Source organism: Octopus sinensis, linkage group LG5 (genome assembly GCF_006345805.1).
Source record: "Octopus sinensis linkage group LG5, ASM634580v1, whole genome shotgun sequence".
Taxonomy (NCBI): Eukaryota; Metazoa; Mollusca; class Cephalopoda; order Octopoda; family Octopodidae; genus Octopus; species Octopus sinensis.
This window is the reverse complement of record NC_043001.1, coordinates 99,458,395-99,485,534: the sequence shown is the minus strand read 5'-3', so window position 1 is coordinate 99,485,534 and position 27,140 is coordinate 99,458,395. Positions and strand designations below refer to the sequence as shown.

Below are 27,140 nucleotides of genomic sequence, written 5' to 3'. Positions count from 1 at the left end.
CTTATGCCTATATCTAAGATAACATCTTATGTTCATAACTACTGTAATAATTCATAGCTTCTTAAATGTAGTGATTACCTATTTTCTACTTTTGTTTTAGTCAGAAACAGCCATGCCACATCTCTATATAGTTTTATATCTAAGATTTTGAATCTAAATTTGAACATATCTAAAGTGTATAATATGAACTTGCAAATGTCTAACCATCTATCCCTGCTAATATCTAATGGACCATTAATATTTTTTACCCATGTCAGCCCCATGTTCAAAAGAGGGATTTTCTGCTATGTATAAATATCACTGTTTACAGTACAATTTGCTCTTCTAAATTCTAATCATTAGCGAGAAGATTTTTTAGAAGTGGACGGATAAAATTCTATTGGGTGAACTTCCATTTATTTTTTTCTCTAAATTTACTTAACCAATTAACTACAGTACTGGTATTATTCCACTATCATAAACTAGTAGTTTTTCAAATTTTTTCATTAATTCCATTTAAATATATTCACTAACCATCCCAAATTTACTTTCAGTAGGATTGGGGCTAATAGTGGAGTTCTCTTTGTGATCAGTTAGAATTATATAGGCTTTATGACTAGTAAAGCATTAAGTTTTGCAATCTAATTTCTGTCTGGACTATGAATGGTAGAAGTAATTTCAGTGTGGCTGATATAGTGTTATAGTAGCATTCTGCTGTTCGGTTATATCCAAGAATGGCAGATACTGAAATACTGGCATGACAATGAAATTACATCTATTTTAACTAACTTCAACTATTCTATGAAGTTGGTTAAAAATATATTTCTACGACAGCATTTGTTAATTCAGTCATTATATTTCATTTTAAAATACATGTCTTAAATAGGATTTGATATTTTTATAGAGGTTACAACAAATGTATAGATACATTTATTACGAAATGTTAAAACTGACCATGATATTTTAAACTTGGCATGGCTCTTTTAATTGCCATGTTTAGATAAGGCTATAACATTCCTCTTACTAAAATATTAGAAAGTGAATTATTACTTGAGTAATGGTTCTTAAAAGATTCTTCACGCATACCTTTTAAACTATGGTAACCCAGTGATCCATAAATACATTGTGTTAATCATTATATTTCTGTGTGCATGTTCAGAGTATTTGTAGCTTTCAACATTGTTGATTTCATAACAACTTAAAAGTGAGAATTTTTTTGTATTATTTATGAAAATGAACCCTATTTAGCTTACTCCAGTCTCCCTTTCACAGAAAATCTGCATTCACTACCCATTTCGTACATACATGTCATGAGATCCGTTCTTTATCCAGACAGAGAAATCTGTCACTGCAACTAATAATTGTAAAAAGGAAACAAACAACTTACTAAACCGTTACTGTCCTATTCTCAACCAGCTCACTATATTACGCCAGAGGAAAAAAAAACATCCAATATTAATTCATTCATTTAGCTGTAAATGCTTCCATCAGTCCACAGAGAGTGAAAGTGGGGAAGGGAAACATTTTAAAGAAGGTAACATATAACACCAGGTTTATTTAGTATAGAATTTAATATTATACAAACTTTTTACAATTATGTACAAATATTGCTATATAAAAATAAATCATCAAAATTAATAATAATAATAATAATAATGATAATAATAATAATAAAATATAATAATCTTCAAGTTATGACTTGGACAGTAGCTTTACATCCATAAGAGTACTGAAGAGAACAGTTTCCTGCAATAAAAAACATAAATACAATTATAAAGAGTCAAATGAAATACAAATTGTACTAATATTGACGTTCAAAAATATTTAAGACTAGATGAAGAAAGAAATGTAACAGAAGAAACACTGTTTTATCAATGAAACAGATTTGGTAATTATATCTTGAAAGCTTAACTGGAGAATATTTTAAAGTGTAAAGGGCAAATTACAAGTGAATAAGAACTTGTAAAGGTGTGTCTGTGCTGGGAAAAATAAGGAATCTTTGATTTTACAAATTCATAAGAATGCAACTTATTTGAATGCAGTAGAAATTACATCTCTGGATGCAAACAAGGTTCTGCACCTTTCTGTAGAGAGTGAAATTGAGAACATATTTGATTTATAACTTCCAGATAATGAGTTTCAAAGTAGTACACAGAATAATTCTGTATGCCCCAAAGAATGTAGGATGCTACCTGTAATAGACTGTTATTGTATCCCTGAGAGAGAGTGGGGGGGAGAGGGGCAGAGAGAGAGAGAGAGAGAGAGAGAGAGATTGAGGTTCATCATTCATCTATTTCATGAAACTTTTATGTAATTTCTTTTTATTGGGTTATCTATCTGTTCTCAGAATATTGTTACTTTTGCTGTAACCTACATAGCGTACAAAGGGTAACACTGAAACACAATGTAAAAGCTTTACAGAAACTGAAGAGGAACAAATTGAGTATGATCCATATAAAAAAACATTGACCCACCATCACCACCATTGCTACACATTTAGTGAGCCTCTACACAGTCGGTCAACCTGCAAGAAGTAGCAGACAACTTTTGATGAAATTATGCCCCACTGTTTCTTTTACAAAAAAGAACACATTGAGTGATGCAGTTGTCATGAGTAGCATAGCTTCGATCATAGATCTACTTCATCAAGGATATCTAATTATCAACTTTATAAGTTGCAGGAATTTGTGAAGAAATCAGTTTGTTATGATAAACAGTGAGCCATATTATTTGAAAGTTAAGTATGCAGCTCAGATTTATTCTATATTACATATTCTGGGTAAGCAATGAGTTATATGTAAAATATAAACATAGTTCAGTGGTTAAGAAGTTTTCCTCCACTATATGGCATCTAGGGCAAGTGTCTTCTTTTGTAATCTCATGTTGACCCAAGCTTTGCAAATGAAACTCAGCAGAAGGCAACTTAAGAATTCTGTGAAATGGCTTGCATTTGTAATGCTAAGAAAAATGCCAAACTACAGGATATATTGTTTACAATTTACAATACTGTCACTGATTTTACTCCTAGAATGGCAATGTGAAGACAAGCAAGAATACACACACACACACACATACACCTATATATATATATATATATATATATATATATATATCATCACCAGCACTATCATCATTTAACGTCCGTTTTCCATGCTAGCATGGGTTGGACAGTTTGACAGGAGCTGGTAGGACCAGGGGCTTCACCAAACTCCATTGCCTGTTCTGGCATGGTTTCTGCAGCTGGATGCCCTTCCTAATTCCAACCACTTTACAAATATATATATATATATATATATACTACACAGTGTACATCTATATTCACTCACAAGACATTAAATGGCCTAAAGCTATAGTAGAAGACATTGCACAAGATGCCAAGTAGTGAGATGGAACCCTAAACTATATAGTTGTATGGAAAGTGAAATACCATCCAATCACATACATGCAATTTAACTGTTAGTCCACCATGTGAGACAGCAATGTATTTATGAAGATAGCATTTCATCTTAATAAGCTGCAAGTCAAGTGATTTTTTCAAAAGAAAGTTTCTGAAAACTAGAATTTACATACCATGTCATTATCAGGTTCATTTTCAGTATTTTTCACCTCTTCAACTTCAAAACACAATTCAAACTTCCCATCAGTTCTTTTCACTAAAAATTGCAGCAAATAAACATATAATAAAATCAAAGATAAATGAAACTAGGAGAGAATGTTACCATTACATTTTATTAGGGGAATGGATTGGTAGAATTGTTAGAACAGACACAATACCTTGCAGCGTTTCTTCCACTTTTCTATGTTCTGAGTTCAAATCTTGTCATGGGCAACTTTGCCTTTTAACTCTCCAAAGTCGGTAAAATAAAGTTGCAAAGTACTGAGTTTGATGTTATCAACTAGCCTCTTACCCACCAAAATTGCTGGCCTTGTGTCTAAACTAGAAATAGTTATGATAACTTATTCTAAGACAGTGGAATGACATCAAAGATTACTGACTTTCAGAACTTAGCTTGATCCTCTGTCTTCTGAATTCAAATCTCATTAGGTTCATCATTGCATTTCTTTCATTTAGGATAGTAGTAGATATACTTGGAAGTGATTCACTCAATTATAATAAGTCACATGGCCTAGTAGTTAGAATGTAGAACTCGTGATCATATGGTTATGAGTACAATTGCTGGGCCAGGTAATGCACTACTTCATTTCACATCACTTCCTGTTGCTTCACTCTATAAGTACCAGCCTGGTGCTGGTGCAGCCCTCTCTCCTTCCAGCTGTCACACACTCAATGTTCAGTTGGGTCAAGGGTGGGTAGGCCAACAGGCTGTCTAATATGTACTCACAACTACATAGGCACCAAAAGTAATTATCAAAAGCGTGATACATGTTATAAAGTCATACTTCTTTGTAGGTGACAGCAATAGCTTTTCACTATGTCATACATCTCTGCACATCTTTGGCCTTTTGCCAAAATAAGAAATTAGATTTAGAGCTGGAGAGACAAAATGTTCTAGATTGCTGAAAGGTTCTGAATAAGTTTGCTGAGTTGTGTTTCTGGGCAGAAAATATACAATTGTATACTCACTAGTTTCACCTAGATATGAAGTAAAGCTAGGAATGTGCAATCTCAACCTCAGAGTTTACTTACTGCTTCAGTTTACTTGTCTGAAAACACACATGTGATGGATGATATGAGAACCTTTATATGTGTGTGCGTATTATATCTAATGAAAGTTATGGACACACAAGGGGTGTAGTAGAAGTGGAATTACAGGCAGACAAACAGAGAAAGTAAGCTTCATATATAACAAGAGTAATACATACTGGGAGCACACCAGTTTCTATGGCTGCTAGCAATGAAGGTATTTTCCCTCACAGTGAAGGATGCTGTATGATGTTTGGGTTAGAACTGCAATGCTACATGTTAGTAAGACAAAGGCCTTGAAAGCAGAGGAATTGAGTAAGAAATGAAACTAACATGTTCCATTGGATGTGCAATGTTAATGTGCATGAATGACAAAGCACAAGTGTTTGAAGAGAAAAATTGGATAAAAGGATTCAAATATAGAACCAGCCTAAGGTCGCAAAATTTCAGGCCATTTTGCAAGAGCAGTATAAAAGAGATGAAAGAGGCAGTGGTATACGAGGTGAGAAAGGAGGAAGAAGAAAGGCGAAATGTACATTTGGTGCAATGCAGTCAACAGGGACAGTGCCTGAGATGGGAGGAATATGTGATCAGCCGCAGAATATCATGGAAGAAACTTTGGGCTTGGGAAAAAGCAAGAACATCCTTCCTGATCAAGTCTACTTTCGACGTTCTACCCTCACCGGCGAACTTAGTCTGGTGGAACATAAAAACAACCGATGAGTGTAGATGCGGAGAGAAAGCGACGGTTGACATGTTCTGTCAAATTGCAGACTAGCACTAGAAATATATACATGGCGGCATAATCAATCCTCGGCGTCATAAGCGCAGCACTCAAGGAGAAGATCGAGAGGTACAATAGGGGAGAGTACCCAAAAGTAGAAAAGCGCAGGAAAGTATACTTCCACAAGGAGGGAAAAGGATATAAAACCAGGCCTACAAGTAAAGTATACAAGATAGACGGAAGATGGAAGGGATACTGGGAGGTGGCCATGGACTTGGAAAGACAAGTAATATTTCCACCAATAAAAACAACAAAAAGACCAGATTTAGTCCTATGGAAAAGAGACCAGAGAATAGGAATTTTACTAGAACTGACAGTACCTTGGGAAGAACATCGGCAATGCAGAGGAACGAAAGGAGAAGAGGTACGAAAAGCTAATTGAAGAATGCAGAGAACAGGGATGGAATATCGAATATTATCACCTGGCAGTGGGGGCTAGAGGCTTCATTGAAAGGAAAATGACAACGCTTTTCAAAAGAAGATTTGTTTTTTCTAGCTCTGAGCTGCAAAAACTAATAAGGAGAGTACAGGAGGCAGTCAAAAAAGCCAGCTTCTATATATGGCTGAAGCGGGAAGACCGAAAATGGCTTGAAAGTCATAACATGCTGGTGGGAAATAACATCACTAGGTGAGACAAGCTGACACTGAATCAGCTTCGCTGACTGACAGGTGACGGTCGTTTAGAGAATGCGCAGGCTAAAACTACGTGCCTTCACTAGTCAGTTAAGGTGAGACAGTGTCAAGTGACAACTTGCTGGGGCTGCCTGCTGGAGCCTTGTGGCAGGTATTTAAAGGGAAAAATTTGACAAGTCAGTCAGTCACCGGCTGACACTCGCTGACGATACATTGAAGAGGCAAGAAACAGAAGAAAGGAGACATGCACCCAACACCAGAGCTGAAGACACCTCCAAAAGGGGGGCCCCCGCCACATCAAAACGGTAGAGGAGTAGGGGCCGAAACCGGATGTGGTTCCTCCTGATGATGTCTTGAGCTAACTGGATCCTATAAAGGAGCTGTTGTGGTAGCAGACCACGAAACATGGTTGTAATTTCTAGTGAATAAAAAAAAAAGTCTGCATAGGTATGGGCATGTAATGAATAGTGATGAAGACAGCTGTATAAAGGAGCGCCGATCATATTATGTGGTAGAGCATACAGAGGAGAGAAACCTGGGAAGACAAGCAGCGAAGTGGTAAAGGTTGGTCTCAGGACCTTGAACTTCACAGAGGGGATGACAGAGAACAAAGATAACTGACAGTATGCAGTTCTTGAAAAGACCAAATCATCTCAGTGAAACAGATTCTGGAAGCGCAATACACGCACATACATATATGTTACTCGTAACTGTATACTTGTATACATTAAATTATATATATATCATCATCATCATCATTTAACGTCCATTGTCCATGCTGGCATGGGTCGAATGGTTTGACCAGGTTAACACACTGGAAGGCTGCACTGACTCCAGTCTGATTTGGCATGGTTTTCTACAGATGGATGCCCTTCCTAGCACCAACTACTCCAAGAGTGTAATGGACGCTTTTATGTGCCACCAGTACAGGTTCCATTTGCGTGACAAGGGGGTGCTTTTACATGCCACCAGCACGGGTACCATTTGCGTGACACTAGTATCTTCCACAACTGTGATTTTGCTCGGATTGATGGGTTTTCTTCTCAAGCACAACATAATGCCAAAACTCTTGGTCATTGCCTCTGTGAAGCCTGACACTCGAAAGGAATTCAGCCACTTTGCCTCTGTGAGGCCCAATGCTAGAAAGGTGTTCTTTATGTGCCACCGGCACGGGTGGCATATATAAATGTATATACACACACACACACATACATACATATATATATATATATATATATATACAGGGGTTGGACAAAATAATGGAAACACCTAGTATTATAGCATCATAATTTTCAAATATCTATAAAACCGTCAAAAGCTTGTTTATTTTTGTTTTTTGATTTATTATTAGCGTTGCTTAATATGTTTTGCTAAAATTGCTGTTTCTTTTCAGATATCATCAGAAACAGGTAATCAAAATTCATTAAAATGACAAATCTATTGGACTTTCATAGAGGTCAAATTCTTGGTGCTTGTATGGCAAGCGGTAGCATAACGAAAACAGTTGAAATGTTTGGTGTATCAAGAAGTACTGTCTCGAAAGTAATGACAGCCTTTGAGAAAGAGGGAAAACCTCCTTGTTGAAACAAAACTCCGGAAGAAAACCAAAACTTTCAGATAGGGACTGTTGAACTCATGCATATTGTTAGAAAGGTTCACAAAAGTACAGCTCCCAAAATTACCACAGAGCTTAATGACAACCTCGAGAACCCAGTTTCCACAAAAACTGTTCACCAGATTTCATGGGAGGGCTGCAATCAGAAAACCACTACTTTCAAAAACAAATGTTGCAAAGCATTTAGAATGGAGTAAAAACATACAGAATTGGTCTCTAGAGCAGTGGAAGAATGTTATCTTTTTGGACGAGTCATCCTTTACCCTATTTCCAACCATCAGCTGAGTATATGTGTAGTGACAGCCAAAAGAGGCATTTGACCCAGACTGCCTTCTTCCAACTGTTAAACATGGAGGAGGATCTGTGATGATCTAGGGAGCTATATCTTGGAAATCCACCAGCTCAATGGTTTCCCTTCATGGCAGAATTAATAGTCAAGACTATTTAAGCATTTTATCTGATCAAATTCATCCTATGGTTGCAGAACAGTTTCCGGTGGGAAACGCAATCTTTCAGGATGATAATGCACCAATTCACACAGTTAAAGTTGTTACTGAATGGCATGAGGAACATTCTAGTGAAGTTGAACATCTTATCTGACCACCACAGTCCCCAGATCTCAATATTATTGAACATTTATGGTGCAATTTAGAAAAACAAGTAAGGAGTCGATATCCTCCGCCATCATCACTATAAGAACCGGAGACTGTTTTAGCTGAAGAATGGACAAAAATTTCTTTGGAAACAATTCAAATGTTGTATGAGTCTATACCTCATAGAATTTAAGCTGTAATTACTGCCAAAGGTGGTCCTACTCCATATTAAAATAAATTTGTTTGAAATTTTAAGGTGTTTCCATTATTTTTTTCCAACCCCTGTATATATATATTAGGTTGTTTCACAAGAAATGTTGCATTTTTAATTACTTGTTATTTCAGTCATTTAAAAGTTCAATTATGTAAACCTTGCATTTAATCTTGACTCTTTTTCTTTCCCAACAATATTGGTATACAAAATTTGTACCCACAGACCTTATGAAAATGATAATAACCAAACTATGTTAAGTGATTTTCTCATATGAGTACAAACTGGGTCACTCTGCCGTAGAAGCTCTACGGAATATCAAGCAGGCATTTGGTAATGGTTTTGTTAACATCAAAACTGTTCAGAGATGGTTCCAAAACTCTCGTTCAGGAGATGATAGCCTTGAAAATAAACCAAGGGCATGATGGATTAAATGCTTTGGTTGAACAAAAGCTGAGAACAAAGGTTTCAAAACTTTCATCAGAACTCCAAACATGTTGCACAACTGTTTTTGGACACCCATAAAAAATTGGAAAAGTCAAGAAAACAGATAGGTTTGTTCCACATCAACTGAACGAGATTCAAAAAAGCTGACACCTCAAAGTATGCTCCTTATTGCTTTCTTGTCTGGAAAAAGATCATTTTTGGATCAAATCATTACTTGTGATGAGAAATGAATATTCTTTGACAACAGCAGAACAGGACAGTGATTAGATGCAGGAGAGTTACCTAAACACTACCCAAACCCAACATTGCACCCTAAAAAGTTAGAGGTCACTGTATGTTGGTCTGCAAAGGAAGTTATTCATTTTTGCAACAAGGAAAAATGGTAACAGCAACATTGTATTGCCAGGAAATTGATTGTATGCATGAGAATTTGAAAAAGAAGCAACCCAGACTAGTGAGTAGAGATGGCCCAATTTTGCTCCATGACAATGCACATCCTCACACTTTTGTCCGAAAGTTGCAAAGCCTGAATTATGAGATTTTGCAACATCCTCCCTATTCCTGACATCTCTCCTACTGATCATCACTTATTTAAGTATTTTGAGCTTTTCATAAGCAATAAAACATTCTTAAAAAGAGAAGAGGTAATTGAAGCATTCAGACAGTTTATCACAGCAAAAGATGAGGCTTTTTTTAAAGATGGAATATATGACATAGAGAAACATTGGGTAAACATCATAAATGAACATGGATCATACTTTGATTAAATAAATCAGTTCTCTAGCACCTCTGAAACATTTTATTGTTACCTTTCAAATACGGCATTATATATTTTTTCTCTCCTTGTTTTTTTCTGTGTATCTTTCTGTCGAAGAGCATAGGCTCGAAACGTAAAAGACTTTTTTTATTTCTATTCCTGAGCGCTATACTAATACATTTGTTTGTTTGTACTCCACCTGCCTTTGTCTTTTGTTTATTTTCGTAAACTTTCTTGTTATATATATATATGCACAACTAGGCTCCCCAGACCAATTTCCTTTTCAAGACATCTCAGCCACTCATCCTCTGTTTAACAGTAGTATTCTGCTGCTGTAATTTAAATGTAAACAGATACCAACAGAAATATCCTGATACTCATCCTACATTTTTAATACTGTCCTTTTCACCCACATTTTACACTGATCCACCAAATTAACTCTCCTCCACCACCATACATCACCCTTCTTTTCTGTTCACTATGTCTGTCCCACATTCTAACAAACTATCTAACCACAACATCTGTCTCTCTTTCTCCCATCCTCTCTCATTCTTCTCCTGTCCATAGCATTTTCATAATTACTAGTCTGTTACTCTCCACCCACTTTCAGTCACTGTCAGTCACTGCCTCTTCCCTATCTTGTCAGTATCATTGGTCACCCCTCAATCATACCCAGTTTCTACAGTTGTCACTACCATGCCAAAGCAGATGTTGGAACACAATGTAATCTTCAGACCAGTCAAATGTAGTGAAACCATCCAACTCACACCAGCATGGAATATATGTAGTAAATGGTGATGAAGAGGATATGCACATGATGGAGTCTCACGTAACATGCTTCAGTATAGTTTACATTAGTCCAGTGGGACCGAACCCAGGCTCTCGCGGTTTCATAGCAAACATCTTAATCCCTTAACTATGTAAACATACATACATACACACACACAAACACATATTTAAAAAGGGAGTCATTACATTGAGACATATGCACCACACATCTACATGTAGAAGTGGAATGACTAAATGGATATGGATTTGGATTATGAACCCAAAGGTCTTGATTTCAAACTCACTGCAAGTATTTTGTATTTCAGCACTACACTTAATTTTACATGCTTCAGTTTAGCTAACTATAAAGAATTTCTACATGAGATAGATTTATGTTATATTTAGAGTAAAAGTTATCTCTCACCCATGTAACATTAAGGTAACATTAACTAAGCACAGATTCTTAAAAGCTAGTTGAAGGTTTATGAGACATTTACATTACATACACATATCTACATATACATACATGTGTTCGATGTTTGTAGATAGAATGTATAAGGTCTTAGTGTCTTGCCATTTATCACATTCCTTCCTCAGGTAATATTTTCCCATGATAGGCAGATTAAAAATGAAGGATGCTGCTTGCATGATGTCAACACTTGCTTACAAACTATCATGCAATATAAAGGCAAAGACAGACAGACAGACAGCACACACACACACACACATATATAGATCTCTCGTGCCGGTGGAATGTAAAAAGTACCATCTGAATGTGGTTGACGCCAGTGCCCTCTGACTGGCTCCCATACCGGTGGCATGTAAAAAGCACTATCTGAACATGATCAATGCCAGACCTGCCTGACTGGCTCCTGTGTCGGTGGCACGTAAAAAGCACCCACTTCACTCTTGGAGTGGTTAGCATGAGGAAGGGCATCCAGCTGTAAATACATTGCCAGATCAAATTGGAGCCTGGTGCAGCTGCTAGCTCTCCAAACCTCAGTCAAACCATCCAACCCATGGAAAACGCATGTTAAACGATGATGATGATGACGATGGGCTTCTTTCAGTTTCCATCTAACAAATCTACTACACAATATTGGTCAATCAGAGGCTATAGTAGAAGACACTTGTCCAAGATGCCACAGTGTGCCTGAACCTGAAACTATGGGTGTGTGATAAGAAGCAAACTTCTTATCACACACCCTTGCCTGTAACCCTATGTACATACATATTCATAGACATACATTCTCACATAAACACACATATAAACCTTACAGTCAAATATACAAAGCTCATGAATACACACCAGCATATGTTTGGAAAATGTGTAAAACAACTTACATTCACGAGAAGTGTGAAACTTGAGAGTTATCATTTTGGTTTCATCTTCAAACGCCAATACTGTTGCTTCCTTTAAAAACATAAGAGACAAAATGATCAGAACAAAATATTAAATTTTGCATTACAAACTTAATAATTTGTATAATACTTTGCAATTTATAGGTTTATTATCCTTTCAAAGTTGATGTAACTGACAAACCCCTTGCCTCCAAATTTCAGATTTTGTACTTCTAGTAGAAAGGATTATTATTATTATCATTATCATTGTTGTTATTAAGGCAATTGGTTGGGCAAATTGCTGAGCAGCATGTCATCCATCTTCACATTCTGGGTTCAAATTCCACCAAGGTCGACTTTACCTTTCATCCTTTTGGGGTCAAAAAAATAAATTCCAGTTGAACACTGAGGTTGATGTAATCAATCCCTCCCCCAAAATACCTAGCCTTGTGTCAAAATTTGAAATCATTATTATCATTGTGGTTATTGTTACTGTTAACTCATAGGAGCATAGGACAAAAGTATCTAGCAGTTTTCTTCAACTTATGTTCTGAGCTCAAGTCCTGCTGGGGGTTACTTTGCCTTTCATCCCCCTGGAATCAATAAAATAAGCACTAGTCAAGTACTGGAGTTGATATACACAACTATCCCACTTTCACTAAAATTGTTGGCTTTGAATCACAATTTGAAACATTATTATTGTTATTATTATTATCAATATTATTGTTAAGGCAGAGAGCTGGCAGAATAGTTAGCACGTTGGACAAAATACTTAGTGGCATTTCATCCACCTGATGCTCTTAGTTCAAATTCCACCAAGGTTGACTTTGCTTCTCCTCCTTTTAGAGTCAATACTAGTTGAACACTGGGGTCAATGTATTCAGCTAGCTTCCTCCTACAAAATTTCAGGCCTTGTGCCCAAATTAGAAAGGATCATTATTGTTGTTGTTGTCAATATTATTACCTTCTTTTATTCATCTCTAGTTTTATTTACATTTTGCTTATTTTTTATTTTGTTCACCATAGTTAGGGAAATGGTACTGAATCTTATCAGAGAGTGTGAATAGCCATAGTGATATGGTACAGGAAGAACCAGTGTAAAGGATTCTACTTGCTATGAGCGCTGTGTTGTATCTATGGTCAAGATACTTTTCAAATACCTGCTCATAAATTGTTTAACTCCAGGTCAGCTCTTATGAAACAGACCTACAATCAAAGATGATCCACCTGTGACAACCCTGTTTTCTGTTTTATTTTCAGACATCAGAATATATCATGCAATGTGTGCTCTCTCTCTCTCTCTCTTATCACTTAGACTGGAGAAAGGGCAGTGTCTATCACCCCTTTCAAGTATTCTGAGACAAATGGGATGGAGAGTGGAAGGTATTTATCCCAAAATAAAGAACTGACATTCTAGTTTGATGGAGGTTCCAAGTTTTTTGAGGGTGATATTTGGCTGTTAATCTAGCTGCATGCAGGTAGATTTAGACAAACACAGGTTTTGCCAAAAGAAAAATTTGAATTAGGCACTGCTAACATCAATCTCGTTAGTTATAAAATACCTTAATTTTTATCCAATTTTTTTTTTTTTCTTATTGCATTTGCTGGGTTTGGAGAGAGGGATAATGCTCAGATCCTTCATAGACTGAGACCGCTAAGACAGATACCATTAATGTTCTGCTTAGACTATGCAACACCCGCAGGAAAGATATGAGGAGGGAGAGCATTCCAGGGAGCTGGCATTCTATGGAGGAAGGATTAGCAGTAGTGGTTAGTGCAGAGGCTATGGGGTTGGAAAGAACATGGCAACACGGGTGATGAGGAGAGATGACTAGCAAAAAGACAGCATGGCCATGGCTGAAATACTGACAGCTAAAGTCTGATTCACAAAAACAGATTATGTGGCTAGCAGTTGGAAGAGCACTGAGCAAGTAATAATGGAGATTATTTCCATAAACAAAAAGAGAACTTGTTTTCTCAATGTGATGAACCTCAGAAATATTGTTGATATTTCTTAGAAATATATCTTACATAAGCATAATATACAAATCTGACAAACTATTTAAGAGATTTAGAGGTTACTTACTCTATAATCAGATATGACAGGACTATAATCAAGGCCAATTTCCAGTCTCTAGAAAAAATATAAAATAAAATATTTAACAAAATTTTTTTAAAGATATCAAAAACGAAAGTAAAATATGTTTTTAAATAGAATCAAAGGCATAGAATTGATTTGTGCATAGCTGTAGAAACCATGCCAAAAGTTGGCTCCTATTACACTGTCCAACTCATATCAGCATGGAAAGCAGATGTAAAGTGATGATGATGATGACGACAACGATGATCTACCATTCCTTAGACCAATTATTTGACAGTGGTAAAGTTGTTGAAACAGTAAAATACCAGGTTAAAAATCCAAACAGTATTTAGTTTTAGGAAAACTTGGTGAGTTGAAATGTCACAATCAGAAATATAATACTAGAAGTTCTCATTCTTAGCTTCTGAATTATGAATTTACATCTTTTATGAGAAATTTCCATACTTCTACAGTTGCCTGATCAGGAAGTTAGCATCAGTTGCACTTCTTCTTGGCACAAAACCAGACTGTATCTCATCTAGGCTAACTTTCTTCCTAATTAGTTGAGCTATGACCCTTTCTGTAACTTTCATCAGCTGATCCAGCAATTTGAGACCTCTGTAATTATTTCTGTCTAAAGCATCACCTTATCTTTTGTAGCAGTTGACTATAATGCTGCTACACCAGCATTATGGACATGACTCCCTCATGGACAACCCGATTGGCTGTACAAGTGACTATACCATATTCCACTCTGCCAGATATTTTTTAGAATCTCAGCAGTGATTCCTGATGGGCTGGGGTATTTTTCTGTCTTCATATCCTTAATTGCTATATCTACCAGGCTATTGTTGATTTGCATAGCTGGTCCCTCAACTGGGTCCACATTAGGCACACTCTCCTACCATGCATTCTCCACTTTTAGCAGCTTTTCATTGTGACATCTCTAAGCCTCTTCCTTTGCAGAATCACTAACTGCAAGTGAATAATTATCCATGTGAATGCACTTCTCACCTACATCAGGATTTTCTCTGCCACACTGTCTGGCAATCTGAAACACCTCAAGCCTTGGGTCTTCATGCTGCAGAACATTGTCAAATTTCTTCCTTTCTAATTCTTCTCTAGCTGAATATACCTTGTCGCCTAGCTTCCCTTATAGCAACCTGATATAGCTTTTCTGCTACCACCCCTCTTCTAGTCCTTCCAAACCTATTTCTTTGCTTTAATGGCTCTGTTTGCTTTCCTGCTTCATTACCATGTCACCTTAGTCTGGAGGGGACTTTGCACCAGCTACAAATTTGGCTAATGGTCCTCATTAAGTTATCCTGTAGGAACCTCCAATTGTCCTATATGTTATATTTTACTAATTCCTCTTCCTTCTCATCAAAAGCTTCAATTAGAACATCTCTAAATCTCTGACTATTTATCACAGAACTCCAACAGCCTAGTTTCCTCCTCATTGTGAGAACTGACTCCACAGCCTCCATGCACCCCATAAAAGCCACTTGGATGCTTCCTAGCATGCACATTGAAGTCACCAGCCACAAAGAGAAGGTCACTGTTATTTGTTGATAAAGTAGTTTGCAAAAGGGTGTCATAAAATTGATCTTTCTGTTCATCTGGAAGTCCCAGTTGAGGAGCGTAGGCAGAAATGATAGAAGCTGTTCCAATCTGCAAAACTATTCTAAGCTTAACTATCCTATCACACATCTGACTAATTTGATTACCTTATCAGCCTATTTCTCAGCAAGAAGTATACCCACATCACCAACCCCAACATTATTGCCTACTCAGAAGATTTTATATAAGTTCATTGCCTGTGAAGAACCCGGTAGAAGCTCCCTTCCACCTCACTTTATGAATGCAACACACATCTACACACCTTTTTTCCAGTATTTCAACATTCCCACCAGACCTACCTTTAAATATGCCTACAATTAAGGGTGAAGAAGGGATGGCTAAAGGGAACAGGGATATGAGGGACAGTAGTACTGTTGCTGTGAGTGAACTGATGCCAGCAGGAGGGAAGGGGAAGGTAGAAGAGAGCTTTCTATACAGGTTTCCGGTATAGAAGAAAAGTTCCAAGAGAAAGACTTGGCATAAGAGTAGCTGTGTGGTAAGTAGCTTGCTTACCAACCACATGGCTCTGGGTTCAGTCTCACTGCATATATATATATATGTATGTGTGTGTGTATTTGTTTGTCTGTCCCCCCCCCCAACATTGTTTGACAACAGATGCTGATATATTTATGTCCCCCGTAACTTAGTGGTTCAGCAAAAGAGACTGATAGAATAAGAACTAGGCTTACAAAGAATAAGTCTTGGGGTCAATTTGCTCAACTAAAAGCGATGCTCCTGCATGGCCGCAGTCAAATGACTAAAACAAATAAAAGAAAAAAGGAATATAGTTGGTGGGGATGGGAAGGGAGGGAACACTGCAAATGACCAAGATCTAACTCAATAGGATTAAAAGGACAGGGTTTACATATTCAGGACACTACAGAAGTGAGGTGGCAGCGTTTAACATTAAAACAGTGTCGCTGAAATGAATAACATGATGCTACGATTAAAAACAAGGAAAAAAAAAATTTGGCTGATCTGAACATTGTTCCATTCACAACGGACATTTAATGGCAAGGACTTTCAAATCATCTGGCATATACATATACATGTGTATATCTTTCATTGACATATATTATCAAAAGTTATAACCACAGGTGCAGAAGCTGATAAGCCAGTACACCAAACAAAAAATCTTGTATTTATTCCATTTGAGTTGCACAGACACACCACTGTGACATTCATTGGCAGAAATGCAGGGAGTCTATGAGTGACCTTATTAGAAACCTATAACCAATCCTATTTTTCAAGAAATGTGAGATATAAAACAAACCTCATATTCAAAGCAATTTTGTCACATATTGTTTCAAAAATATAGATACTGCATATGTACAAATCATATCTTACCTTAAAAGCAATTCTGTCATCTACACGTGGGATTCCAGTTAATGGAGGGAAACCATCATAGTTAGGTTTCGAAACAGATGAGCTGAGTTGGGCTTGATTCTTTTATTAAAATTTTTTTTTTTTTCAGAATGTAGGTGCCAAAATATGAAAATGAAAAAGATAAAGTTATTTCTTGCTTGAAAATACAAAAGCAGCAATTTATATAAATTGCACACAAATTAGATATAAAGATTGTGTAAACAAATAAGAATGCAAAAAGATATTTATTCACATTTAAAAAATATGATGCAATTTTTGCATGTCTTTGTGTGTATGAGTATGTTAGTTAGTTAGTTAGTTAATTTGGCTCAAATTAACTAACTCAGTATGAGTGAGTAGAATGACTGAGTAGATAAGGTACTGAGCTACATGCTTATAGACTGTCAGTTCAGATTCTCTGTAGGTGCTTTGTTGTTTCTAGGTAGGTTACGGTATATTACATTACTTCAGTATATCTTCCTGTCAAAAATAGACAATAACGATGCCAACTACAGATCATATTGGCTTGTGTATGTATGTGTGTGTGTGTGTGTGATACTGAGTCCTATCACTAATTAGCTATATATGGCACTTCACACAGTCAACATTCAAGGCCCAACATTTCTCTACAATGCAGCATTACATCTTGCAAACTAGCGTCATAGAATCTGTCCTTCACTCTAGTTTCACAACTACACTTTCAGAGCATCCACATCCACTGCTCAATTTTTCCAGTTGCATGCTTCAGGTGCTTACATAGAATTCTTTAAAAAATCCAGCAAAATAAGCGCCATATTTATTTTATGGTAGAGTGACTAAGTGTTACGAAGGGAATTTACCAACACAGTACCAGCACCAACAGATAATGTGCAAGTGTGTTAGTCTAAGTTCAATTACAGGCAGTGAACTTATGCTTGTATTTAATAAAAAACTAAATGTTGGAATCAAGGAAACCTAATGAAATGTGGGTACCAAGATATTTTTGTGAATTTATAAAAATATGGAGAACCATAAACTAAAAGACAGAAGCATATTCCTGTTGAATTAACTCTGTGAATTAATTTGGATTACTGGTTGTAAGTATTTCATTCCACTGATGTTACCTAGAGATAAGTGTTAACATTACAGCATCTTACTTTTTTCTCCCATAATTAAGACAGACAACCCATTGGTGGATACATCTAATACTGAAATAAATAGAAACTGGCAATGAAAATGACTCTTAACAATAATCATTATCATTCATTATTATTCTACACCCTCATTTCCATGCTAACATGGGTTGATCAGGTAATCACAATTTGAGTCAGTTCTTATTCTGAGTTACTGTTCTCCTAGACAGGGTGGGGGATCATATGTCACTAGCAGGTTCTATTTTCACATGATTTCTATGGCTGGATGCCTTTCCTAACACCAATCATTTTACAGTGTGTACTGAGAGTACTTTCACATGACAACAGCATCAACTATTGGGTTATTTTATTTTTAGTTAGATGATTGTGATTTTAGCTGGTGAGACTGATATGGTCGATGTAAAGTTTAAGCAATCAATCCAAACCAACATTCACAGGAAAAACATCAGTGGGAAAGGATTCCAGAAGCATTAACATTCTGGCTAAGGAAAATTGGGCATAGGTGTCAGCACAGTGCCTGAGTGAGCAAAACACATAATATGGGTATAATGAGAGGAGACACAAATGTGCTAAGTTGGTTTGGATGGAAGTGGTCTGCAACTAGCTAAATCAGAGATGTTATAGTAGTGATACAATTAACAGTGAGATGATGTGATCATAGGCCAGAAAGTTGTAGAGTGTTGTTTTCATGTTGTGTGTTGATAACAAATGAGTCTAGTGGATCCAATCCCAGTTCGGACTGATGACTGTAACTGGAAATAGTTCATATGTGAAGTTTAAGATTTCTTAAACAAGAAATAGAATCCATAATGCAGAGTCAAATGACAGAACTTACTATCCTCCAGTATATTGGTACAAACAATAATTAGATAGAAATATAATTGACCAGTTAATTATATATTGAATCTCACCTTATTTTGTAATTGTTTATCTTGTTGAATAATGGCAGTTGAGGATGACATTTCAAATGATTTAACAAGACCAACTCCTCGTTGGTATACGCCAGGGTTCTTTCGCAGGGCATTTCGAACAGAAAATGTCGACCAATTGTCCACATTTGATTGAGGTTCAGAGGTTTCAGAAACTAATGAGTTTTCCACATTGGGTAACTGAATTTTATGATTGTCTTTTTGCAAAGCTGAAAGTAAATTAAATGTTTTCAGTGAATATAAAGAAAGACAAAATTTAGTGAAATAAGATATTTTTAAAATAAAATTTTGTTTTTACAGTTGAGTCGAAAGATTCATGATATGTGATATGTGTTGAAACAGTTGTTATATTTTCAGAGCATTATGCTGCCAATTTAAACACATGTATTAGTTGTATTTTACTTCAGTTTTATTATCATCTGTTTAGATAATTAGTTAATCTATTAACTGATTAATTGATTTGTTAAAGTTCTTTCATCTGAGCTTATCAATGATGTGTCACTTGTGTGACTTCTCTGTGCTAGCACACATTCCTTGTTCTGTATTGTGTTCATGTCTTAAAGTTTAATCCATAAGGCCACAGGTTGTAATGAAAGAACTTTTATGAAACCTATTAACCAATAAATGAAATAATTGTCTAATTAACTGATGACAAAACTGAAGTGAAATACAACCAGTATATGCATTTTACTTGACAGTATGACTCACAATATAAAAATAAAGTAAAATTCAAATATAAGAAAATGCATTTAACTACATATCCATGCTTACCAATACTCCAATATCTGATTAACAGATATGCTGTCTCCTCTCTCTTTCTTTCTATCTATTTTTTGAAATGCTACTACTCAGAGATAGCTTGTTTCATGCTATTCCCACATAGGAATACCAACTTGCTCATATTGCAACTATCTCCACCATACCTCTCACTAACCACTATGCCCAGTTCTTTCCTCCAAAAATGTGAGCCATTTGTAATTTCCTCCCTGTGCATGTTTTTCTTACATTCATTCACTTGGAAGAAAATTGATTGCATCAATCCTATGATCTCAGAGAGAATGTAGCACAGTCCTTTTCACCACGTCAAATCAATAAGAAAATAAAATGTATTAACAAAATTGTTATTACTACCATCAATAGTCATCCTTAAATGCATCACAACATTACTAGCTTTTTTCACTTGTTAACAACAGAGATTAAGAATACACTAAGGCCATAACTGGGCACTAAAAACACCAACTGATATAAAGTGGTTATCCTCATATTGAAATATGATACATCTGGATGATATCACCTGAGCATAAATGTGCTGTGTGCTTACAGCAGATCTTAATATGTAGTGGGCCTAACAGAGAAGAAAATGAAACATAAAGCAAATTAGTGGTATACTATATTACAGATTCATTCAATCTATGGAGATGGTTATAATAAAGGTTCATATGTTGTAATAATCCAGCAACAAACTGATTTTGATCCTTTATTGCATAGCCATCCAGCCTATGCCAGCATGGTAAACATATTGAACAATGGTAATGATAGAGACTCATTTAGTGAAATAAGCTAGTAAGTAATCTGGTTTTCATCCTCAGCAGGAGTCCATTGACTTAACTTAAAATGTTAATACATTTTACCCATTTTTCTCCTCTCAGGCTTAAAGTAATTTGTTCTTTTATCCTGGAGTGGCTCACAATTTTTCTTTTTAATTCTTACAACAAATTAAGAAAGATGGGATGGGGAGGCATTAAACCAAAATACTAGTCATTAACAGGAATTTCAACTGGGATATGCTATGTGAAAATATATTGGTCAAAGGAAATAAAAAAAATGATGGATTCAAAATATAGTGTGGGACTGCTCACAATAAGTATCCTGTTTCCTATGATGTACTGTTTTTGTGACCAAGACAAGCAAAAACTATCTAGTAAATAAGTAGCAAGAGTGAAGATTGCAGATGGTTGAGCTGACAGAGTATTAGATAATTGACCAAAAGATTGATAGTTTTTATCCTATTGTTAGGGCCCTACAGACCATCTAAAAAAGGACAAAATGTCTTGGTACAGCTTGGCAGACAAAATATCTTGGTACAGCTTGGCAAACAAAGTATCTTGGTACAGCTTGGCAGACAAAATGTCTTGGTACAGCTTGGTAGACAAAATGTCTTGGTACAGTTTCTTTGTTTAAACCATCTGGACTTTTTATGTTTTAACAATAGATAACAGTACTGGGTTCAAGTCTTCTTTATGGAACTTTCAATGGTAATGTAAGTAGATGGGTCTCTGTCAGTTTTGACAATGAAGAACCAATCATTTAATCAACAAAACTTGCTGCTCATTGAATTAGCATGCAAGTAGCTGAATATTCCATGGATATCTTTATCTTTTACTTGTTTCAATCATTGGACTGCAGCCATGCTAGAGCACTGCCCTGAGGGTTTTAGTCAAACAAATCGATCCCAGTACTTATTTCTTAATTGCCACACAGTGGAGGAAGAAACACAAACACACACACATTTATATATAGTTACATATTATGAGTTTCTACACAGTTTCCATCTACCAAATTCACTCAAGAGACTTTGACTGGTCCAGACATACGCTACAAGATACTTGCCAAAGGTGCTGCTGCACAGTGGGACTGAACTCAAAACTATGTGGTTGCAAAGTGAGCTTCTTAACTACACAGCCATGCATATAAAATATCAAATAAATATAGCAAGCAAGCATGAATAAATTAAAGTGAAAGGAAAATTAAATTAGAAAAACAGAAAATTACAGTCGACAGGTATTGGTGTAGAATGGCTTGGTTCCAATTCATCACAAGCTGAGGTGATGTTGCTAGCAGTTTCTTCAGCCTCATCTTCTGAGTCAAAATGGATATGCTTGTCAGAATTATTTCGAGAAGAATAAACACTGTTTGAGTGTTGTGGTACATATGTTTTAGGTGTGGAATTCAATGAAGAAGCATCACCTTCAGAATGTGAGCTCATTGCTTGAATGAAAGGAGCACAAGCAAAACTTGGGCCATGCCGGCGCTTTCTAGGCCTTCTTCTGTGGGGTTTGCTGCCATTTTTTTCAGTAATTTTATTTATGAGAAGTTTTTCATTTCTGACAATGTTGTTCATGTTAAAAACATTCTCATTCACACTGGGACAAAGTTCAATTCTTTTTACTTTGCTCCCACTTAGTGTAAGGGATTCCCCCTTTTCAACTGCTTTACAAATTGCTGTCAGATTTTCATTTGAAATACCAAAAACTTCAACTGCTTCTTTCACAGGAATATTTTTCTTACTGGAATTAACAATTATATCAGAATTCTTTTTTGTGTGTGTTGTTGAAATTGGTGAAATTGTTGAAAGAGAAATCTCTTCCTTTTGAGAAGACTTAGGTTTTTCGCATAAATCACTATTTTGCAGTGTCGCTTGATTGTCTGGAATTTCAGAAAGAGATACAACAGGTGTAATTTTAATATTGTTATTTTCCAGATCTCTGTTGTCACTACTAATATTTGGCTTGTCCTCCTCTTCCTCCTCATCATCATCATCAATAATAATTTCTTTGTTTAAGTCAGAATTATTGCCTTTGATATTATTATTATACTCCTCTGCTCCCTCCTCCTCCTCCTCATCGTCATCATCATCAATGACAATTTCTTTATGTTGATCACAGTCAGTACTTTGATTTTTACATAATTCATGAAGCTTTTGAATTTTTTTCCCGTGTCTTTTCTGGTCTCTTTCAACTAATTCTTCGGGACTATTCTCAAAATCCAGTTTTACAACAGGTACATAATCACATGCTTCAGATTTTCTCTTTTTCTTCTTTTTGGATTCAACACTCAACAATGGTGACTCTTCCTCATACACCTCTATTTCCTTCCTTCTCCTTTTCATTGTATGTTCTTTCTTTTCTACATGTTCCTTTTCCTTTTCCCTTAAATGTGCTTTAACCTTTTCCTTTTTCTTTGCACATTCTTTCTTCTTTTTCTTTTCTCTTTTTTCAGAAAGTTCTTCAATTTTTTCTGTTTCTTCCAAATATTCTTCTTCTTGCTTTTCTTTTACATCTAAATATTTTCTTTTCTTTGTTTTATCTTTCTTTTTCGTAGAATATTCTTTCTTGGAATTGTCCAAAAGGTTACCCTTGTTTTCAGAAATAAATATGATGTCATTTGCTTTTGTATCAATTTCAATGACAGAATCATTTTTCAATGAAGTGTTTAATTTCTTCTTTCCCTTTTTTTTCGCAAAACATTTTACTTCAGTATTACCATCTTCCTTTTGAACACTGAAAATAAATTAGATTTTATTTAATTGCAAATTACTTTAAAATCAAATTGTTCTCTTTTTCAAGGAAAACACATTAAAAAAAAATTACACAGAAATATCATAAAAATATTAATTTTCTATTCTGTAGCCAAATTATAGCAATTGTTTTGAAATTAGACTAATTGGTTATAATCAATTAGCTGTGGAGTTAAGAAATTTGTTTCACAATCATGCAGTTTGGGGTTCAGTCCTACTGAGTAGTATCTTGGATGAGAGTATTCTACTTTAGACTTAGTGTGAGTGAAATTGGTAGACAGAAACTGCAGGAGTCTGTTATGGCTGTGAAGTTAAGGTGTCTACCAACCACATGGTTTTTGGTTCAATCCCATTGTGTGGCACATCAGGCAAGTGTCTTCTACTATAGTCAGAGGCTAACTTAAGCATTGTGATTTGTAGATTTAAAGACAGAAACTGAAAGAAGTCCATCATGTGTGTGTGTGTGCATTTGTTTACAAGTCTGTCTTTATGCTGACAACACTAAAAAACATGGTGCTCAGTAAATACGGACCATAAGTTAGTAGTCTGATAACTAAAGATCCTTCAAAGTAGAGATGCAGTATGGCTGCAGTCCAATGACTGAAACAAGTCAGAGTAAGTAAAAGAGGATTAATAGGTTAATGTTCATGAATAAGTCAATGTAATTTTAAAATTTTCCTTTCAAACACAGAGCAGAAACAGCATCTAAAAAATCGTTTGCAAGGGCAATCTTTCTATAGCTGTACATGAGAAGTGTAACTATACCTTCAGCTATTTCTGTGAAAATTTGTTACTTCCTTAATTTTTGCTCAGTTGAATTGTTTATATTTATGTATTTTTGTGTATGTATGTGTTTATGTGTGCAAGTATATATGTATGTATATTTTTGTATGTAAATATATATGTACATTATTTATTTACAATTGACGGATATTTGTCCTCATATTGTTTGTTGTTAACACAACATTTCAGCTGATATACCATCCAGCCTTCATCAGGTATCTTAGGGAAATTTCGAACCTGGGTTCTCATCCTTAAGGTATTTTTCGATGTTATTATTATTATTCAGGTCACTTCCTGGAATCGAACTCGGAGGAAAAGTTACATCCGAAAACTGAAACCTGTTCGCTTGTTTGGTGTGCCAGCAAAAAGAGGATTGGATCACTTTTTGCTGAAACCATCTAATTTGTGACGTTTATGCCCTTCACAGACCACGAACAGCATGCCATCAGTAAAGTTGGTAAATTTTTACCACCTCGTCCCTGCTTTTTCCGAACCAACAAAATAAGGGATTTGAGGGAAAGTAGGAGGTCAGGGGCAGCGAACATTCATATTTTCATATACTCAAAACATAAATAGGTACTACTTAAGAGTGGACCCGATGCACACACCCGCGCTAGTCAGTGGATGTGCAGACCTGCTCCAGTCAGTAGATGGACGCACGTATACACACAAGTCAGTGGCACCCGCAATAAAAAAAAAACCTCCACGCGTATAAGATGTGTAAACTGTAAATCCGGAGGGGGGGGGGGTTCTATCTATTTATCTAATAAAACAAATTTTGAATTTGAAATGAAATGTTACTCAAAAGTAGTCATAAAGAAAAGTGAGAATAAAACAAATTTTCATTATTTACATTAGACGGATATTTGTCCTCATTTTGTTTGTTAACACAACATTTTGGCTGATAATACCCTCCAGCCTTCATCAGGTGCCTTGGGGAAATTTCGAACCTGGATTCTTATTTATCTAGGTATTTATCAATTGTATTATTATTATTATTCATGTCACTGCTTGGAATTGAACTCGGAATCTTGGGGTTAGTAGCCCGCGCTCTTAACCACTACGCCATACGCCCACGGGCATATGCCGCAGTGGTTAAATTTTGAAATAAAATCTTATTCAAAAGTAGTCATAGAGAGATGTGAAAATAATGAAATAAAATGTTATTCAAAAGTGAACCATTCTGAAAGATGTTTTAGAATGTTCTGAAAACATTCATCTCCAGTTTTCCCATATTTTTCCCCTCCAAAGAAATTCAGTTGAATGTGACTGAAAAAATGCAAAACGCAGATTCAAGAGTATGATGGGAGTACACAAAATCACCCCTGATTTAAAATTTATACATGTGGAAGGGTTTTTTTTTTTATCACGGGTCCCAATGACTTGCGCGTGTGTGTGCGTCCGTCCACTGACGGACGCGGGTGCGGGCGTCGGGTCCACTCTTCTTAAGTAGTACCGCTACCCTTATTAACCATATCTTTATATATAAAAGTCAAGTTGTGTGTCTGTCTCCTACGATTTAGATTCCTAACTACTCCCACATTTTGCGGTGCAGTTTAACCAAAACCGGGTATCTTATAGTCGTGATTCATATCGAGCCCTTCTGGGTATTAGCGCGCGTCTACGATGAGTCTACGATTTAAAAAAAAATTTACCATCATTTTTTCCCATTTTAATGCATTTTTCGCTATTATATAAGGGAAGTAACTCTCTAAAAATGTCTACGATGAGTCAACGATTTAAAAAAAAATTTACCATCATTTTTTGGTTATAACTCTCTAAAAATGCTTATATAGTTATTTCCCTTACAAACCCGAGCAACGCCGGGCGACACTGCTAGTATTTTATACAATTGCATATATTACACTTACAAAGAATTACACACACACAAGTAAGCAAATAAATGCAAAACAAGGTAGAAAACACGATACTCGAACACCAAAGGTAGAGTAATAGGCGGACGTCAACGATAGGTGGCCCACATAAGTTGGAATTTTTGTTTTGACGGGAACTTTTCGGATTAATATACTATTTATTAAAGCCGAGAAATCTTCACAAATTGTTGCTCAGAGTTTCATATGACTGTTTGTCAGACAGCTGCAATAAGCATCATAGTTTTGATTATATATATATATATATATATGGCGGACGTAAAGAATGTGGACTGCACCTCCTTTGTTTTTTTTAACGGAGAATAATCTCCGTATTTTTCTACGTATTTCGCAAAAAAAAAGGTTTTAGAAAAAAGTGAAAATTGAATAATTAGGGGGGGGGGTTAAAATTTTAAAATGCTGTTTTTTTTTTGCAGAATCAGAATCTCCATACTCGAAAATGGGGGATTCTGTAAGAAACAAATAGCACTTCCCGTTGCTATTGAAGTAGTTTCCACGTTTTACATCGAGTACAACATGAAGTGGAGAATCCTGGAGGAGTGTAAACTGTACTTCTATAGTTACACGCTCGGTACATATAACACCACCACACACGTGTGTGTGTGTGAGCGAGGCATTATTGTTTCTTCCGAACATTTATTAACGTTCATTATTTATTCTTGTTTCTGCCTGTATTGTCTTTTGAGTTTACGATTGGAATGTAAAGGTTAATCTACTCCCTTTTCTCGTTGTGCCAATACTCAGTGTCTATGACAATAATGCACAATGTGGTCCATGTGAACCAGTGATAGCTCAAACCATAGGTGGCCCAAGGCGAATTTGATGTTCTATGTTCCATAATGTAATTAAAAGTAAATTTATATTTGGTGATCTATGAAGTTTTCTACATGAATTTTGTGGAACACCTGAAAAGGATTGCGCATTACTGATCTACAAGAGCGTAATATAAAAGAAAAATCGTTAAGTTTAACTTACACTATCTGATCATCATCACGAAGAATTAAAGACGATTCCCATGGCGGTATTAAACTTCCTTTTAACGTGAGAATAATTTTCCCTTTAACGTTATTATAAAACCTGCTATTTATCTGTTGTTGTAAGTGATTCACACAAGGCATTTTCTGATGATCCACGAGAAACCAACATTGATAATTATCGATATCATTGAACTTGAGAGAAATTCGAGTGCTTGGATATAGCGCCATATTCACATATATTTACTTATTTACTCTCAGAAAAAAGAAGAGTTCTACATTATTTTGGCTTTT

The 27,140-nt window shown here is 35.9% G+C and overlaps 1 protein-coding gene across 3 annotated transcripts; it reads right to left on the bottom strand.

Annotated features, from left to right (window-relative positions):
- Positions 1-1,534: 1,534 nt before the first annotated feature.
- LOC115212400 (chromatin-remodeling ATPase INO80) lies at positions 1,535-27,101 on the bottom strand. Of its 3 annotated transcripts, XM_036502969.1 has the most exons (9): positions 26,848-27,101; positions 22,524-23,180; positions 21,673-22,445; positions 18,883-19,109; positions 16,821-16,919; positions 13,860-13,907; positions 11,777-11,846; positions 3,550-3,632; positions 1,535-1,725 (listed from the first exon to the last, which is right to left on the bottom strand). In XM_036502969.1, exons 1-9 carry the CDS (start codon positions 27,075-27,077, stop codon positions 1,672-1,674), a joined length of 2,241 nt encoding a protein of 746 aa, XP_036358862.1. In that variant the 5' UTR covers positions 27,078-27,101; the 3' UTR covers positions 1,535-1,671. The 3 variants fall into 3 exon arrangements, 2 of the variants coding, with proteins under 2 accessions (XP_036358862.1, XP_029637152.2); XM_029781292.2 differs by having other exon boundaries at positions 21,673-23,180; XR_004999138.1 differs by lacking the exons at positions 1,535-1,725; positions 3,550-3,632; positions 11,777-11,846 and having other exon boundaries at positions 16,821-16,954; positions 18,888-19,109; positions 21,673-23,180.
- Positions 27,102-27,140: the final 39 nt, after the last annotated feature.

Bases quoted from the DNA above. Each gene is read 5' to 3' on its own strand.
- LOC115212400 (XM_029781292.2), bottom strand. From the start codon at position 27,077: ATGGCGCTATATCCAAGCACTCGAATTTCTCTCAAGTTCAATGATATC. The intron at 23,181-26,847 runs GTAAGTTAAACT...ATTTATTTTCAG, and splicing joins CGTGATGATGATCAGATAGT to TGTTCAAAAGGAAGATGGTA. The intron at 1,726-3,549 runs GTATGTAAATTC...TTTTTATTGCAG, and splicing joins ATGAACCTGATAATGACATG to GAAACTGTTCTCTTCAGTAC.